This window comes from Condylura cristata, unplaced genomic scaffold (genome assembly GCF_000260355.1).
Source record: "Condylura cristata isolate star-nosed mole 26May11 unplaced genomic scaffold, ConCri1.0 scaffold00005, whole genome shotgun sequence".
Classification (NCBI taxonomy): Eukaryota; Metazoa; Chordata; class Mammalia; order Eulipotyphla; family Talpidae; genus Condylura; species Condylura cristata.
This window is the reverse complement of record NW_004567106.1, coordinates 11042060-11062363: the sequence shown is the minus strand read 5'-3', so window position 1 is coordinate 11062363 and position 20304 is coordinate 11042060. Positions and strand designations below refer to the sequence as shown.

General features: G+C 37.0%; 1 protein-coding gene across 1 annotated transcript in view; it reads right to left on the bottom strand.

Moving 5' to 3' along the window:
* The window catches only part of ASB4 (ankyrin repeat and SOCS box containing 4), a 60445-nt gene extending 42120 nt beyond the window's left edge, over positions 1 to 18325 (bottom strand). The window contains exons 1-2 of the mRNA XM_004676703.2: positions 18074 to 18325; positions 7264 to 7563 (exon numbers count right to left, since the gene is read on the bottom strand). Coding sequence (XP_004676760.1) covers positions 7264 to 7563; positions 18074 to 18260 — 487 coding nt within the window. The 5' untranslated portion in view covers positions 18261 to 18325. The remainder of the gene's footprint in view (positions 1 to 7263; positions 7564 to 18073) is intronic.
* Positions 18326 to 20304: the final 1979 nt, after the last annotated feature.

Sequence of the window (20304 nt, the reverse complement as noted above, 5' to 3'; positions counted from 1 at the left end):
GACAACGATCTTACCTTATTTAATATCACGATGGGTCCATTTTTATAATGATATAAACTTCGTCTTAAAAATAAATATAGGACCCTACCTAATGGTGCAATGGGATTGAAGCACAGCACTATGAAGCTGGCCACAGGTGCTTCAGCATGAGTCAATCCTCAGTCAGGGACATGACCCACATGACGCAGCAGACCTCTCCTGTCTCGCCTACTGCTCTCCTCAGCAGTGTACTTTGTCAGTCAGCCTGTTGTGCTCCCCACTCTGTCTCTGGTGAATTCTCTCACTGCCCTGCACCTCTGGCCTATACCCCAGTTCTATATGCATACATAAATAAATCTTTAAAAAATTAAATACAGTAATGTCATTTTGAAGAAAATAGCAAATTTCTTTCAAAATTCATATTGCAAAAGTGCTGCTAACAGTACAACAAAGATGGCAAAAATCCCCACAGTAGTTTGCCAATGACTGGTCAGACTTCTGTTAATAAAAGGTGTAATATAAGAGAAGGGATGATGGAAGGTTCTGATTTGAGAGATGTCTGTAAGACAAGCACAGCCATTTCGTGATCAAAATGAAGGCCAACGGCGTCTCGCTTTTCTATGTTCTATGAATAGGGAATTTCCTAATACGAAGGTAACGTGTCACCAAGTAGCAGGGCACAGTGTCTTAAAAGGCACAGTCTCCTTGGTCCCTCCCTGGTGGCGTAGCGGGTTAAAGCACTACACTAAGAAGCTTAAGCCACTTCCGCATGAGTTCTATCCCTGCCTGCCCTGGAGGAGATCCACATGGCGTGGCAGACCTCTCCTGACCCGGCCACTGCTCCCCTCAGCAGTGTACTTCGCCAGTCTGCCTGTTCTGCTCCCCGCTGTCTCTGGTGAATCCTCTCACCCTCCGCATCTCTGGCCTGTACCCCAGTTCTGTACGAATAAATAAATCTTAAAAAAAAAAAAAAAGGCACAGTTTCCTTTACATTGCCCTTATGCAACATTGTGCTAGGAAACATTTGAGTTTTTATGGCTTTCCTGTAGTAACAAAATTTCCTCCACTGTCAGGATTTGCTTCATGCAGAGCAAAGGAAGCAGCTTTCATTTTCTTCTTACAAAAGGGACTATGTAGAAATCATAGGCTGCTTTTCAGCCAGCTAAACCTGACCTGACTCCCTCTCTTCATAGGGAAATGCAAGATTCACAGAGATGACATTTTCACTGAGGTAAATAAGCCTCTCTACTGATGAACACTATTATACTAATACCAAAGGAAACAAAGGCCAGAAGATGGGGGTGGGGGGAGAATTAAGTATAAAAGCAAACAGAAAAATAGCATACAAAATCCAGCATGGGGACAAAGCAGGCTCTGCAACATTGAAAAAAAAAAAGGGGGGGTGGGAGTCCTTTAAAAGAAAATTGCATGCAATTTTTTGGCCTCAATTAGCCTTTTCCACAAAGAGCACTTTTCCACAAAGAGCCCATTAAATAGCAAATGAAATTACATTGGTTTTTCAGTTGCCATGGCGTTGCTTTTCCTCTAATGGACTTCTCTGGTCCCGAGCTTAACGTTAGCCTGACTTATTTTCCTTGTCTGTGTGCTGTCTTAATTCCTTCTGTCCAGCTACAAACTGATAAATGTGACTTCTCAAAGTGCATACAACATAATCCAAGAATGAGAAAATTCATCCCTTAGTTATGTCCCCAGAGGGTGACACTGACCAACAGCAGCATTTTCTTAGCCGTGAACCTAAACAGCTTCCCATCCTGTTCAGGGACCCTCAACAGGGTCAGGGTTCCCAGGTCAGCTAGAGACCCTTTCTCAAATGCTTCAGTGTGCTAAGTGCTGTCTCAGAGTCTGACACAGCAATGCAAAAGAAAGGGTGAAAGACGCTCAGTCTTCTAGAGTTGCCAGACTACAAATATATCTACCTCCTATCTCTTCCCTTCATCTCTCTACTCTCCATCCATAAAATGGATGAAAATTTCCCTGCTTATCTGCTTCCCGTTTTGTTTTGTTTTTGCTTTGTTTGCTAGGTACCGCACTAAAAAAAGCATCTTTATCTAGAAGTAAGAATTTAAAATAACACATCTGTATTTTTTTTAAAGACTTATTTTATTTATGCTTAGAGAACTGGGGTACAGGCCAGAGGTGTGGTGGGTGAGAGGATTCACCAGAGACTGAGTAGAGAATAGAACAGGAAAATCAATGATGTACACTGCTGAGGGGAGCAGAAGGCGGGTTGGGAGAGCTGCCACACCATGTGCGCAGGGGGATCGAACTCGTGCTGCAGTAGCTTCTGATAGCTTCATAGAGCGGTACTTTAACCTCTTGCACCACCAGGTAGAACCCACACATTTGTGTTTTTTAAGTTGCTAGCTGCAGTTAAACTGTATACCTGATACCAAATTTGATCTAGCTAATTTATACATTATTTTCTGATCTGCATAATCATACATACAGAATATATAGTCTCCCATAAATTTCTTTTTGAAAATCCAAAATGATCTAATTGTTATTCAAGTTGACATTTTATTAATCATTAGGAAGATGATCATTGTGTTAACTTTATCATTTATATGATTATTTATGTTTCTGAAATGCCTATCTTGTTGTTGGTCCTTTGGTTTTCTCTCCTGTTTTTTTTTTTTTACTTAGTTGTTAATCTCCTTGTTTTAATTTTTTAGACATCTTTATGTATTACGGATATAAACCTGACACAATCTTAAGTATTTTTCTCAATTTTATGACTGCCTTTTAATTTTATGATCTGTTTGCTACACAGATGTTGAATACTTTTTATTTATTTATTTTTGTCTTTATGGCTTTGGCCCTTGTTGCCATGATGCTGAAGGCTAAGTCTATTTTTAATGGACTTGCACTCTTCCTCCTTAGTTGCTATCAGTGAATTCATGGGTACCAGCCAGCAAAGAGTTGCGAACCCTTTCACTCCTCAGAGATGTCACTCTATACCTTTTGCAGAGGGAGGACGCTGAAATTCCCCATGTCCTTCCTCCCTGTCAACAGAGGGAAACAACCTAGAAATCTGAAGGAGTACTACTTCAGTACTTCAGTGCTTCTTCCTCCTCCTGTTGACAGGGAGGAAAGAGATGGGAATTGCAGCCTCCTGCCTCTGCAAAAGGTGTATGTGGGGTGACACCTCTGAGGGGCGAAAGGGTTCACGGCTCTCTGTCAATTGTTGGAGATGAAGTCCCACGAAAAGGTAGTCATATAAAAACTACTAATGATTAAATACATACATAGCTTTTTAACTTTCTAAACACTGAAAAATAAAAATATTTAAAATGCTCACAGGTTGAGAAGACCTTTCCTGTGACTTTTCTACCTCATCGCATTTCCACCCTCTCTCTTGCGTTGGCTGATGACTGTCCCATATACATCATGGAGCGGGAAAGCTATTGGGTATGAACTCTCTCATCTGCTACCACCAAATCTGGCATCGTTCTGGCAGTTAAAACCATTTTTTACTTTGACCCATCTGGTAAAAATGACCATGTGTCGGTGATCTCTAGATTTTATCCTGTTTCAACAGTTCTAAGATTTGAAACTTTCGGTTAGTCTTATGCGTTTCAACTCCTTTCTTTCTTTTTATATAAATATTATCCTTCAATATACACACACTTCCTTTTATCTTAAAATATAGATGATAATCTCCTGTGACCACCCCCAGTCCTTTTTAGCAATCATGTTCTTCCTATGTACACTTTTGCTGGCAAACTTCTTTGAACAACTGTGTATGTGCCATCTGTGGTTTCTAACCTGCCATTCACATCATAAACAATTCTAGTCTGGCTTCTACATACATCATGTAGAACCATTCTGGTCAGTGGTAACTATCGCTTAATCTAATGAACATCTACTTAAACCTCTCTAGTAACTATGAATACTATCTACTAAGCTGACCATTTCCCCTTTCTTGAAACTTTTTCCTTCTTAGCTGCTGTCCTATGTCAAAAATATTCTTGCATTTCCTTCAGTTTCTCCAATTCTGCTTATCAATCCATTTCATTCCCCTTCACTGGTTCCTTTCCATCTTGCTAACATCCAATCATGACCATTTTGTAATATTTGGTACTAGGTTCTCTTTTCCCTTTCTCGAGGTGATTTCTTTGATTTCTTTAGCTGTAAATACAATCTATAGGCCAGTGATTCCTAAATTTATTGCTTTGTCCACAGCATTTTTCTGAAAGCCACACTTCTGTGTTAAGTGCATCATTGACTTAGTTACTTTGATATCTCAAAGAGATTTGAAACTTCTCATGTTTAAAACTGATCTAGGAGGATTTTATGAGATTTTTTGAAATACTACAAAACTACAGCAATCTAATTAAGGGAGCATTAGAAAAAAACCAGATACATACACCATTGGACCCATACATATCTGGCAATTGATTTTTGACAAAGATGCCAACATTATTTAGTGGTGAGAGGATGGTCTTTTCAACAAATAATGTTCAAACAATTGAACAACCATTTACAAAAAAAAAAGATGAATCTCAATTTATATCTCATATTATATACAAAAGTTAATTCAAGATGAATAAAAGACCTAAAATTATAAAACTTTTAGAAGCAAACATAGGAGAAAACTTTGTTACTTAGGTTTCTTAGCTAAAACACACATACACACACACACACAAATTCACAAACTGTAAGATGTAAAAGCTGACAAATTAACTACAGAAATTAAATACTTCTGCTCTTTTTAAAACACTGTTAAGAAAATGAAAAGCTGAAGAATGAATTAAAATAATTGCCACATATCCGATAAATCACTAGTGTCCACATCATATAAAGAATGCTCACGAATCAATAATAACAAACCATTTGATAAAATGGAGGAAAAGATATGAATAGACATTTCACCAAAGCAAACATATGGCTGGCAAGTAAGTACTTCACTTGAATCTTAGCCGAAAGACTGAGAAGCATGGCAAATAAGTACTGGAACATATATTAAAAGGTTTTGTTTTTTAGGGAAATTAATATTAAAATTATAAAGAGATACTATTATATACCTATTCGATGGCTAAAATAATTTCTTGAAATTCGCCTTTATGAAGTTCTGCTAAGAATGGAGAACAACTGGACCTCTTATATACTGTTGTTGGGAATGCAGAATGGTAAACCATTTTAGGAAATAATTTGGCAGTTTCTTACAATTTACCATTCAACCCATCATTCCACGTAGGCCTTTACCCAAGAGAAATGAAAATATGTCCATGCAAGAATCTGTATACGAGTGTTTATACCAGCTTTTATTTCCCCAAATTTACATAAAGTCCAAATAGACCTCTTTTGGGGAGTGAATAAACTGTGCTACAAAGACCTCTACTTAGTAATAAAGATCTAATGACTGGTGAGTACAAGCCCATGGATGAATGTCAAATGCATTATGCTAAGTGGCAGAAACCAGATTCAAAAGGCTACATGGTGTATAATTTTGTTTATAACAAATCCTGAAAAAGGCCAAATTATAGGAACAGAAAACAGATCCCTGGTGGGGAGAAAGGGTAGGATGTGTAGAGTGAGAGGATCAATTACAAAGGATGTCTGGGAATTTTTTGCAATAAATGAGGTGACAGCTTCACAAAAATAGTGAATTTTACTTGCATAAGTTGTACCTCTATAAACTTTAAAAAAAAAAAACAGTAATAATGATTTTCCCTACATACATGCCTTTCCCTCATTTCCTCATTTAAAAACTACATTACTATCCACCCATTTGCTAAATTCAGATACCTGACAAAGAAACTTGAGACTACTTTTTCCTTACCTCCACCCTAATCCATTGCTAATCCATCTCTGATCTCATCAGTTTTGCTTCTGAAACACAGTGCAAGCACATCTTCTATTCTGAGAACTCACTATCCAGGTTTGCTTAGTACAAATTTGTTCCTTGTCGCCTATACCACCAAACAGCTACTCTACATTTCTTCAGTGGCCTCCCCAAACCAAGTTCTGCATAATTCTAGAATGATGATTTTCAGTAGACATTAAACCATGTCATTGCCTTACTTAAAATTTATTAGTGACTCCATTTCCAACCAGCAAAGCTTGGGGTTATTTAACAAACCAAAACCTCTTGTGGCACCCAGTCCCTCTTGCCCCACCCCACTCTCTTAATATTCTGACCTTCCTTCCTTTGTTGAACAGTATATATATATATATATATATATATATATGTATATATTATATATATATATATATATATATGTGTATGTATATATATATATATATATATATATATATTCTCTTCTAGTAACTTTGTTCACACAATTCCCTATACCTAAGGTCCTCGTCTTCTCAGCACCATTTTTTAGTGGCGAGCTCTTTTTCATTCTCAGAGTTTTAGCTTATATATTGTACATTTATTTTTTAAAGATTTTATTTATTTTTTTCTTAGAAGAAGTGGGGCCAGAGGTACAGGGGGTGAGAGGATTCACCAGAGCGAGAGTGGGAGGACAGAGCAGCAGATAGAGTAGCAGAACAAGCGGATCTACTGAAATTCACTGTTGAGGGGAGCAGCGGACAAGACAGGAGAGGTCTGCTGTGCCATGTGGGTCAGCTCGCTGGCTGGGGACAGGACTCAGGCCATCTCTGTGGTAGCATAGAGCCTCAGCCCCTAGGCCACAGGGAGGCTCACACATCATACCTTTAAAGAAGTTATTACACATTTTACAATAGCTCATTCTGACATGCTCTTTCATAGCACACTGTTATTATGGTCCTTTCCCAATTTACAACAGCATGTTATGAATTAATTTTATTACTGTTTATTCTCCTAATAGCATATAAGATCATGGAGGACAAAACTATTTTCTTTTTTGCCCCACTTACTTAGAATATTACTAAATGATGTTTGCTAAATAATTGTGCAAGTTCACCAGGTTCCTATAATGAAAAATATTAACAGTGGTAAGATTCCAATGTGACCATCATTTGAATGACCTGGACACTCCTAACTCCTTACATGCACATGTATATATAGTTACGTGTATATTTATAGTTAGATATAGCAATGTGTGGTTATATTTGTATAGTTACATATATATGTATTTGCATATAAATATGTATTTTTAGGGCTCCTTGAGCCAATAGAATTATATATGCATATATGTGTATTTTTAGAATCCTCCCAATTTAGATGTAATGCATAAAGATCTTACTTTATTGCCTGGGGAAATTAAGATCACTGAGTTTCACAACCATGGTTGTATAAGTCGATGACAATATCAGCCACCCAGAAAGGCTTACCTCTCCAAACCAATTGCTTGGCACAGAGAATGGAGCTTGGAGTTGTACAGAAATGTAAGGCAGTGTGTCCACTTAAGGAGTAGCTGTTCAGCTTTGCTCCGTGATCACAGAGGATTTTAACACAATCCAAGTTGGCCATTTCACAAGCCACGTGAAGAGGGGTTTTCCCATTGGGTCTACAGTTGATCGTAGCATTGTGGTCCAGCAGCACCAGGAGACACTCCACATGACCAAATAAGACTGAGAGGTGCAGGCCGGTTGCCCAAGAAGACTTCAATTTATAACTAGGCAACCAATAACCTGGGAAAAGAAAGGAAACAGTTTAACTCCTTCACTTAGGATTGCTCCCTGTTTTATGAGGAATTTTACACAGTGTTTTACTTTGGTCACATTTATAGCATGGGGTGGGGGAATGACTAACAAGTTATAAAATGGTAGCTGATGTGTCTGCATTGCAAATATTTGGATTAGTAGCATATATGGATGTACTTAAGTGGACTCGAGTTCTCACTGTATACTATTCTTTATTATCTGATTTATTTATTTTGTCATCTTGACTCTCTAAAACATAAAACGTTTGAGACTATCATTTCTGTGATCACTCAGTGATTTACATGAGACTCTTATGGGATTCTTTTAGCACCCTATCATTGTTTTGAATGACTCCAAAGCTGTTAGTTACAAGCTTATACATTTTATTCCATCAAAGTTCTTTTTCCTTAGAGTTGTTGCTATTAATCAATCTAACCTTAGATTGCTTTCAATGTTTCTTAAAAATTTGTCATGCCAATATTTTATTTACCTGATATTGTTTTATACAATACTTCATTTTTTTAGGAACTTAAAGCAACTTAACAAATTTTACACATACAAATTTCCAAACGGTCTGGAAAGTAAGGGTAAAGAGAAAAAAAAAAGGAAAATAAAATAGGTCAAGGGTGAGACAGCTATGTAAAATACAAATCATGTCCTGTATACTTGAAGCTCACTGCAAATTTGTCTTTGAACTTCCTAGCAGTCAAAAGAAATAGGGAAACATAATAATATGTTCCACAATTAACTGCCCATAAACTATTCACAAATTAATTGATCGGGAAAAGCATAGTTATTCCTAGCACTAAGATCTCAGATAATTTTCCCATTAGTTATTGTCACTCTTTCCCTCCACCTCCATCTCTTGCCTTTCTCCCTCTGACTTCTATCCACTGTGCTAGCCCCTTTATCCAAGTCTGCAACGATTTAAGTATATGACAAGCTATAGCAAAGATAACGTTATAAACCTTCATTCAGTGTCAATACTTAGAGCTGTGTGGCATTAAGCTCACTATGAGCATGGAGTGTTAGCATCAGTTCAGAAAGATGAAATATTGATGGCACAATGAAGATGCAGAGATAGCTCAACAGCTTAGAAGAGACTCTAGAGCTGAAACAACAAAATAAATTTTAACCTGGATAAATCAAAAGTTTGCTTTTAGCTTATAAAAATTCTACTCCACAAGTACAAGGTAAGCAGAACATGGTTTAATGGTAATTTATTTGAGAAAAGACCTAGGGATTTGAGTTGACAGCAATCTCAAAGTGAGCCAAGAGTGTATTGGAGCTGCCAAAAAGCTAATAAAATCTTAAGCTACATTAATAAAAGTGTAGTGCCCAGAACAAGAGAAGTAAAAGTTGTATTCTTTACTGATTAGATGAGGTCACAATAAACCTAGAATATCAGGACGATTTGGGGCACTGATGATGAGCATCAGAAGGGTGCTCAGGGGTGAGGGCCTCGTTAAAAATGGGTCTGATGGTCTGATATAAAAGTCTCGTTTAAGTGAAAAGCTCTGTGTATGGCACTCCTCTGTATTTATCCTACACATGTAATCCTTCATGTATAAAATGCCGTTCAAGGACCACGGTATTGCACACCATTTACACTGAATAATTTGTAAAGAACATGACATTTCCTCTGAGTGATGATCCTAGCAACCAAGCCTATGCACAAGAAGATGCAATGTTCTCCACCACTGCTTTTAATGGTTGACCATCAGAAACACCTCAGCTTCATCAATAGGAGACTGCTGAAATAAATTAGGGTACATCCACACCCAAGAGTACTATGCAGTCATTATAAAGAAGGAAACACTCCTAGGTACACTGACATGGACTGATTTTATAGTATATTACTGAGTAATAGAAGCAGGGAAATGAACTGTTTGCATTATATGTACTGTGATGAAAATATATTCAGAATCTGGTTACAGTGATGCCCTCCAAGGAGAACTATGGGTATGGGACTGGGCCCAAGTACATAGATTCACTTGTTTTTGAATTTCACTTTGGTAGCTGTTAAACTTACTAACTTGTACATGTATTACTATTTATAAAAATAAATAAGATTAAAATAAACTATTATTCCCTTGTTCAGAATAGAAAAATAATTTAGTTTAAAAAGATCACTTATAACATCATGCACAATGCTGATTAATTCTGGATTTCAAACTTAAATTTGTTTTTCTGTAGTCCACCCACCCAGACACACACACACACACACACACTCACATTCTGTTTTTCACATGCATGTACTCATACACACACATGCACACAGACTCATATTTTAATTTCTTTTTATCCCATTTAGAATTTTAGGGCTATTTTGCTCTCTCTTCCTCCCCTCTTCATCTCCCACCCACCCTTGCAAGCCCCCTTATCCAAATCTGGTCTTTAAAGGAAGAACAATACAAAGTTAATTCACAGTAAGGACTAGTGCACTGAGTTTAGGATTATCTGAATTTTTGTAGGAATCTGTATTCAACTAAAAGAGTTACAAGTTCTCAGAAACTAATTTGAGATTCTGGTCACCAAGAAGCCAAGGTATTTGGTGATAAGGACTTGTGTGGCAGAGATAAATAGAATCACAGGCAGTCTCGGCTGGGGAGTTTCAACTCTGTACCTCTAATGTATGTATATATGAGTTCACAATGACACACACAATATATGTGTATACAATCACTTATACATTTCTGATGAGCTATGTACATTGCATCTGTGCTTGTAGCAGAATTTTTAAGCTATCTATGGCGTGCAACCTGCTTTTGCTAATGATTCAATCAGATGAGCACCAATATTTAATCCATCATTTTAATTCTAAAATTTCCCCAACAAGCAGTTCACAAAGTCAGTCTCTCCTAACTGTCTTGAAAAGAAGCTGGTTCCAGTTCTGAAAGGAGGAGTGTGTTTTGCCTGCCGATTAGCAGCAAAGATTAGGCAGCTCTATGCAACAACTGATTGGAAACTCATGACCACTTCTGCAACGGGAAGAAAAATGATCTCAGAAAGGAAGCAGCAGAGAGCTGATTAAGAAAACACCATTTTGATGTAAAATCAAAGAAACACAGAATGTTAGCGCTGGAGGGAAGATTATCCAGTCCAAGCCTTTCATTTTCCAGATGAGAAAACTGCCACTTTTTCAGCCTGCTAGAGCCATAAGTCGCCTGTGTCAGTACAAGCTAATGGACTCAGGATATCTGCAATGCAGGGTCCCCATCTGTCTTTGTCTCTGTGGAAACAGAATAGGTTTAGCGCCAAGCCTGCTTCACAAATCACGGGGAAGGAAAGAAGATCCCAAATTCATCTATAATCTGTCACATCGCTGATATGGAAATGCATTTGCTTGTTGGTTTTTTTCCTCCTAAATTCTCAATAGTGCCAGAGAATCTATCCTGCCTGTTTATTACATGAATCAGTCATCCTTAGCCTCTCAGTCAGTTTCATCTGTGTCTCTCATAATCATAATCATTAACCAGTAAATGGGGCTCACAAACACCATGTTCTGGAATTCAGTCGACCCCCTGAATGGATTGTGCGTACAGCTCACCACTTCTAGGTGGGAATGTGTATAGGTGACTGGCGACAGACACCATAAGCTGGTGCCCTTAGGGGGTTGAAGTGGAGGAATGAGAACGGGATAGATTGCCTGCCGCGGATCAGGGTTTCCTAAAGTGTATCTTGAAGCTGTGTCACAGAACCTTGGTGTTAGTGTAACGGAAGAGAGTTCTGGATAGCTCAGCCCCAAACAGAGCAGGAAGGCCTGCTGGAGACAAAGTCTACCACACAGAGGCCACCCATAAATAATTACTATCTTAAAATGAGGCTGCACCCATAAGTTACTGTGTATCAAATACGGAAATGAATGATGATGATGTCATTTCCAGCTTACCTATCCTCACTCCAGACTAAACCTGAAATAAAGCCAGTTTTAAAAACCACTGATGAGTCTTTGTTAACATGCACTGCAACCACATGTCAAGAGATCAGAATTTGTCCTCTAAAATATAACCACCGATAGTCACAGCATGACAGAAACACAGTTAACTCATCAGGCAGTTACGTCTTTTATTTTCCCTTCTTCCTGCAGCTGGCTGCAGGACTCCAAGACCTAGAATGTGATTTCTTCTTAGCATTTGTCTTTCAAAGCTCCCCACCCCCCAACCTCCTCCCATCCCACCCCTGCAGATGGCTAGACTGTCCTTTTACTGTGAGCTCACATAGCACAGCAAACAGGGTGGGGAAAACCTGGAAACAAAGCCTTTGGTGGGCCAAGGGAAAAGCCATGCCTCCCCCTAATATAAACCACTCCCACTCTCACCCCAGATCCAGGGTCTGTGTGCAAAGACTGCTCCTTGCAGAAGAGCTCTGTTTCTGGAAGGGGTTATGTAAGAAGAAGCAAAGAGAGAAAAACACACATTTTTTTTTTTCTTCTATGCAAAAATACCACAGAGGACTCCTAAATACAGGCCAGACTAGGTTAATCCACAGGGTCTACGGTTAGTTTTTACCTTCCCAGATCATGACATGATACATAAACCATGCATCTAATTTCTTCTTCATCACCCATAGAGTAGCAACATAGATTAAGAGAGAGTTGTCAAAGCTTCCACTTTATAAATAAGAATAATATCTTGCAATGATGAAATAACACAAAGGATTCATGTTTGTATAACTTGCATTGACAGAGGACAACTCAAAATCTGTTTTCCTCAAAATCTTTACATCACCAATGATGATCACCCCAGGTCAATATCACTTGAAGTAAATGTTCTAAAGGGATTTTAGAAGTTTTATCACTTACAAAAATATGCAGGTTAATACCCTGTGTGCACGCGTGTGTGTGTGTGTGTTTAATTTAAACCTGAAACTAAGGACATATGCCTCAGTAGCTGAATAGAAAGCCTCTGACTCAGGAAATATGGTAAGGAACAATAAATACGTTTGGGCCATCTTTTGGAAATTGGGATTGATCCTGCTACATTGTTTGGGGGATATGCACATCTCTGGCAAACCTTCAGCTAAGCCTGGGCTCGGCAACAGTTATCAGCTATAATGTTATCTGAGTCCAAAGAACCTCACACATGAGAAGCCTCTGTTATCACAGCCAAAGGTTGCACACGCTGCTCATGGCTGGATTAGCAGACATTTGCTCTGGCTGTGTCCACATATTTACACAGTCCTGAAGGATTATAGACTGAAGCACAATTCTTGGCTTTTTTTTTTTAAGTACAGAAAACAAACTTTATAACATCTGCATTTACACAATATTTATATTCCAAAGAATACAACATATACATATATCATTTATTTTGAAATTTAGTTGGGGTTTACAATAGGAATCCATAATTTCATCAGTCATTAATCATTATTGCTCTTTTAACAATAAACTTGACAAGAAGGATTGTCATACAGTAGTCAATTTTCAAATAAACATGATTAAAGAAACTAAGAAAAATGCAGTAGACATTTTCTTTTCTTTATTTCTGGTTTTTTTTTTTTTTCGGTTGTTCTCTTTGTAAGTTCAGTGGGATACTTACTGCTGTTTTTTGAAACCTAAGTCCCTTTTGGTGACTTCCAAAGTTTTAGGCATAGATGAAGGATTTTTTTTATGAATAATATAATAGCTTATTTGTATATCATTTTGTGCATTTTCCCATCTCAGTTGTAATCCCCTAGGGCTTCCCATCACCAAATCACCCATGTGTCATCACCATAGTCCAGTGCATTTCCCTCCCCACATTGTTTCTGATTCCATTCCCCACTCCACCCCCACAAAATGTCTCTGGTATAAAGCTGTTCATTATTAGCAGTGTTTTCTTGCCTGGTCCGTTATACTCCTGCTATGAGTAAAACCATCCGGTATTTTTCCTTTTCTTTCTGGCTTATTTCACTAAACATCATATTTTCCAGCTCCATCCATGTTGTTACAAAAGGCATGTTTTTTGTTTTGTTTGTTTTGTTTTGTTTTTTTGGGGGGTTGCTGAATAATATTCCACTGTGTATATGTGCCACATCTTTTTAATCCAGTCATCTACTTTTGGGCATTTGGGCTGTTTCCATGTCTTTCCAATTGTAAATAAAGAAGCAATAAACATGGAGGTGCAGATATGTTTTTGAATCAGTGTTTTAGTGTTTTGGGGGTAGATACCTAGGAGTGGAATTGCTGGGTTAAATATGGAAGCAGTTTGGGGAACCTCCAAACAGTTTTCCATACTGATTGTACTATCTTGGCTATTTTTTAACAGCTAGTGTTTTCAAGATAAATCCCAGGCTTCCCTCAGGAGAGAAAAAAAAAAAAAGTAAGCTTGAGGACCTTTCCTGGTGGTGCAGAGGGTTAAAACACATCACTAAGAAGCTAAAGCCACTTCAGCATGAGTTCGATCCCCACCTGGAGATGATCCACATGGTGCTGCAGACCTCTCCTGACCCACCTGCTGTTCCCCTCAGCAGTGTACTTCATCAGTTGGCCTCTTCTGCTCCCCACTCTATCTCTGGTGAATCCTCTCACAGCCCCTGAACCTCTGGCCTGTACCCTAGATCTGCATGCATAAATAAATAAATCTTTTAAAAAAAAAAAAGTATGCTGGAAATGTAAAATTTAGGGAAAAAAAATGTTTGAACATCTAGGAAGGTGAAACATCTCTAGGATGATCATAGGAAAGCAGGAGAGCAAATTTCTGTCAAAGAGGAAAATTAGGTGATAAAGAGGTTATTCATTAAGAGAGTGGAAATAAGAGCTTTCAAGATATTTGGACGGCAGTCGCTACTTAGTAAAGCAGATCGAGTACCTGCCAGAAAGTTTTTCAGTGAAATCATTCATTGGTTATTTTAATTAAAAATATGACTACCAACCAAAGAACCTGCAGCTGTGGGCTATAAATGAAGTACTTACAGTGCATTACACTGATTAATAAAAGGACTCTGATTAACCTTGCTGACTAGGGAATTTCATACTGAAGAGATAAGTATGATATTCTGCCCATATCATTAATGAGCCAAAGCTCATATATCTCAAAAAGAATCAAAATGTATAGCTGGAAAAATCTTTGGAAACATGCTTAAGGATGTTCATGTTTCCAGTACGGAGATGACCAGTGAGAATAACTATGAGTAGATTTTTGAGTTTCCTTAGAGACCCTGCTTTCAATCCATACTTGGTCATAATAAACCTTATAGCACTGACACCCTTCACTATTCAACTATCTATTGCATTTGGCGATTAAACTTTTCATCATATTATTTCCTTTTGAAAGTGGTACTCATGTAGCTGCAGTATTGCTTACTGGCTTTGCTTTCAAGACCCGTAAAGACCCTTAACTCTGCCCTTCTCCAGGTCATATCTCAAATGCTAATCAGCATGCTTTTTAGGTTTGCTTTCCAAAATAGAAAAGAACGTTGTTTTAATTATGAAAATGTGATTTCATGTGAAGCTTTAGTTACGAAATTTCAAATGACTTGAAAAAATAAACTGAGATTAGTCTTTAACACTAAGAATTGTTATTAAGTACTGGGGGTAGGTAGGACCCATACATTGAACATGAGCTCTGGAAGAAAGAGGCTTCTAAATCAGTGTTTTCTGTCACAAGATTAAGAGAAGCTTCGCCAGGTGATGGACACTTTGCCTCTGGAAGAAGCAAAAATGCATTCCATGACACTGTGTTCTGCCTTCCTCACAAAATTCATGTTTTTAAATTTATGTTGAGGGTTAACTTTTGATTCTTCATGTCATAATAAGATTGTGGATTTGGGGGAATAATGTCTAGATCCCAAGTTGATATCCTCATCAAAAGAGTTCTGAGTTGCCTTTCCAAAACATAGAAGCTGACTTTCATACTAATTTACACATATTTATTTAGGGGGGGAAATAGTTCACTTTTTGAAATACTATGAGAAATGACATGGTATGTCCTAAAAGGAACTAAACTGGCTTGGGATTTATTGTAGCACTATTAAGTCTTCTGCAGGACAATCCACTGTTGAATATAGTTATTAACTGTGCGAGAAATTTTCGAACAAGTATGATGTTATAGCTTTTACACACTGTCTTGTTTATTAAGCCAAAAATAGCAATAATCTGAAGATTACACACTCAAAAAAAAAAAAAAACAACTATGTGACATTCTCTTTCTATATCCAGATGTTGGTTGCATAGGTTTTGCTTATTTTTTTGGAAATTAAGCAAATTTCACACTTATGATTTGTATACATTTTTGTACAGAAATTTTCAAAAGTGTTTAAAAATATTTAAAAAGTAGTGTGTAGCAGTTGAATAGTATTCAATATCTAAACAGTCTGCTGTGATTTAGAATAGTCTTATAAAGTTTAATTGAGTCACCTATCTTTCAAGGCCACACAGAAATGGGCCTCCTTCTTTAGAATTTTTCAGAAAGGGGCCACCACTAACTAACTACACTAACTAAGCAATGCACAGCCTGTTCAGGTTTACTTTCTCTGTGATTTAAGAAACTGATCAAACCTCTTATAGCTACTTCACTTGGCTAGCAACTAGGACTCTCTATTTCCATTCCAATGAAATAGCAAAAGATTTGATCACTAAAATGGAAGAGACAAAAAAAAAAAAAAGATCCTGAAGAAACTTTGAAGACAAATGATACTTTAATTTGGGTTAAGATGCAAAAGACATATTCAAACTAAATGTGTGAAAGTAGTTTTTCTATACACACTAATGTATGCACATGTACATGCACAAACACGCAGAGAATTTCCTAAAGATATGACCACATGTGCTATTATTTCTGTGTCTACATCCACCTGGCATGCTTAAGAATGGAACTGTTCTCCTCTCCCAGAGGGTGCAATTTGCTGTCTCCCTAACTGAAAGCCACATTGTACTGTCCTAATACTATAAAAACAGCCATTAGCGTGAATGAAAATTTAGCTCTATGAGGACCATACCATCAGCTCAGATTGACAGAGAGAATTTAAAATGCATTTTCTTCTCATTCAGGGGTGATGACACTATTGAAAGCAAGAGAAAGAACGCCGTTCTTCCTGGAAGCCTACCCCTAAGACTTTTTTCTCACGTCCCCAGAACCTCCCTGTGATCTATTTAATTTGCCATGCTCAAAAGGCAGTCTTCAAAACTCAGGGCAAATAAATTACTTGCTAACTTAGATCTAAGTTATTTTACATTAGGCACAGATATAAATTTGACAAATACCTTTAAAATGTACTTAGCAGTCAGGACAGTCTTTCACTTAAATTCTTAAGATGAAAGTAATCTAATTAGATAGTGCACACCTTCTTTTTAACAGAGCCCCATCAACCACTTTTTAAAAAACAGACCTTTTCTTTATCTTGCAGTCAAAATAGCAATGCCAATTTACTATAAAGCCCTTAAGTAAAACATCATAAACACTGTAGCTGGCCTCAATATTCAGTCCTACCTTCAGCACTGACAAACAGAGGATAGTAAATTCGTGCAGAAATTAACAGTAGTATCTGCAAATAGATGATGTTGATGATTTATATATGAATGGAAAGTATTTTTAAACATGAAAAAGGATTACTATTTCTCAGTGCTACACACAAGACCTTATCATCTATTATGTTTAGACAGAAGTGATATTGAACATGGTGTTTGTTTGCAGTCCCCTCACCAGATGGCCTCGCTACTCAAGTTCTCCCTTTAACTAGCTGATTTAGGAAATCAGAATTAGCGCGCTTCTAGTTTATTTCTGAGTTATTAAGCACAGAGTCCAGAAAATCCCTTGATGAAAAATTCCATTGTAGTTTTTATTGCCCTTAATTTTTTATAAGGCAAATGTTTGGTGTTAAGCATATCTACAATTTGGGTCTGTTAAAGTAGTTATGGAAGAAAGTTAACTTTTTGACTTTTCTGTGTTCAGCTTTTGAACTGACCTGGGCAGAAAACTCCTTAAAAATATGAGGACCATAAGGTGCATCGGCACAAACTTGCCCATCCATCAACCCTCCAAATGGAGACAAAATCCTTTTTCACCCAGGTGAACATACACTTGATGTCTTTAAGTGGCTGTTATTAACAGAGAATTAGCAACCTGTCCCCAGGTCAGCCACACAGTCAGCATTAGATCAGATCTCAGTAGTCTGTTTAATTAGAATCTGGAGATATTTTTCTTTATTCTTTGTTGCCATAAGCAGAATAAAACTACATTAGATATGATTTGTCTGAGAATTCAAAGTCCAGGCATGGGATAGAGAAAGAAAAGGACAGAAAAGAAAATAAATATATATATACACAGACATACACACACCTACACACACACACATATATAACTATATATACATATATATGTACACACATATATACACACATAAATAACACACATATATGATGTGGTCTAGTTTAAAAAGAAAAAAATAAAATAGAAATTGCTTTCAAATACATACTTAAAGAAACACTAAGAACCACTGGATTAGAATGGGTGACTGACACTACATTTTTTAAAAACACATTTCCTATCAATGATACAATCATGTCTATATTTTTTACCTTGTTTATAAGATGCCAAAACCATATTCTCATCTTCAACTTCAAAAACTGTGTCCACATCTATTTGCCTTTGGATTAAAATGGCCTTCAATTTTCCGAAGTCATTTGACTTTAGAGCTTCAAGGAAATTTTTCTTAACTAACTTGGCAGCTGCAGATTTGGTGAGGGGGGCTGCGGTGCTTTCCATCCTTCCTCTCCCTCTGGAAGCTTTGTTGTGACTTATCAGGAAAGCGGCACCAAGCAAACAGGCACATGCTGGAGAGCCCGCAAACTGTCGGCTAATTTTATCCCGAAGTTATGCTGATCCGTTCTATTTATATAGGGATCATTTCAAACTTCAAAATATCCTTCTTGGCTGTCACTGCATTTTCAGGTCTTTTAAACTGCTTCTATACTAACTGATTTATGGAATAATATATCGTGTCAATATAAAGGAAAATACCATTGCAATTTATTTCACAGAATGAAATGTCACTGTTATTATTTCTTATGTGATCAAAGTAATAATGTAAGATTTAAAAGCTTTTAATGCTTTCTTTTTCCCTCAGTAAAAACATCTGGTGTCCAACTGGAGATTCAGTTTTGCTCTGCTGAACAAATAGCAACAATGAAAATTTACTATAGTTGCTAATACATACACTTCTGAAAACCTGTAATTTTGTGCCATGAGCCTGCAAAATTAAGCATAATGGTACACATTTAAAAACAAACTTTTTAAAGTAGTTTAGATGTGAAAAATGTCAATGTCATGAAAGGAAGGGGTTTGGGGTGTTGGTGGCAGAGGACTCTTAAGTAAAAAGAGACAAAAAGCTAAGTGGATGGATGGTCTTTATTAAACCCCATTAAAAAAAAATCACTTAGAAAAGACAATACGGGACAAATGTGGAAATAAGAGTTTGAGTTAGAGATTTTTTTGATAATAAAAAATTAGCATTAACTTTTAAGGAGTAATAAAACTGTGGCTACAGAGAAGAATATTTTTATTCATAAGTGATGTATTAAATGGTATATTGTCATGATGCCTATAACTTCTGGTCAAATAATTTGGAGATAAAAATATAATCATATACTTGTATCTGTTCCTATATGGATGTGTGTGCGTGCAAAAAGAAACTAAGAAAGCAAAGGTGGAAAAAGTTGATAGTTGGTAAATTTAATGAAGACTATATGAGTTTCCACTGTATTATTCTAACCATTGTTCTATAAGTTTGAAACTTCTCAAGTAAAAATTAGAGAGAAAAACATACTCAATTTTAAAATGTGTAATCATTAGCAATTAGAAAAGCAATAGTAGCGAGTGTTAACTAAGAACAAAGTGTGAGTTCTAACTGGAGCAAATTTTCTATCATTAGCAACCTGTATTTTTAAAAACTTTAGCTGATGACAGTATTTGATTTTCAGAATTTACCTGAGAATGTAAAGAAAGATATAAAATGTAACTTTTTTCATTGATGTGTAACATAAATACCAGAAAATAGCAAGCTATAAATACAAATTTGCCAATTTTTCACAAAGTAAACACAGTTATACAACCTATACCTAGGTCAAGGTACAGAAAACGTGAGCACACTGGAAGCTCCCTGATGGTCCCTTCCAATCAAAACACTCACCTGCCCTCAACACAACAATTATATTGGTGTCTAATACTGTAGATTGGTTTTGGTGTTTTTATTTAAATTTTGATTTTTTTGATGTTTAAAGTTTATTTGAATATTTTTAATTTTTAAACCTTCAAGAAGAAAAAAATATCAAGGCTAATGTATTAAATATTTGTCCTGGAAAAGATGGATAAATAAGTTAAAGCATACATTTGGATGATTAAACTGTAATAATAGCAAAAAAACTGAAAGCAACCTAAATGACCAACAGTAGAAAATTAGAAACAAATTATGACATATCCATATAATAGAACACTCTTCAGTCATGACTAGATAGATTGGTGGGTTTTTTTTTTAAGACTTTTATTTATTTATGCATACAGAACTGGGATACAGGCCAGAGGTGTAGGGGCAGTGAGAGGATTCACCAGAGACAAAGTGGGGAGCAGAAGAGGCCGACCGACAAAGTACATTGCTGAGGGGAGCAGTGGGTGGGTCAATAGAGATCTGCCACACCATGTGGGTCACCTTTGGGGCAAGCATCAAACTCATGCTGAGGTGGCTTTAGCTTCTTAGTGCTGTGCTTTAACCTGCTAAGCCACCAGGGAGGGCCTAATTATGAGAAACATTTTT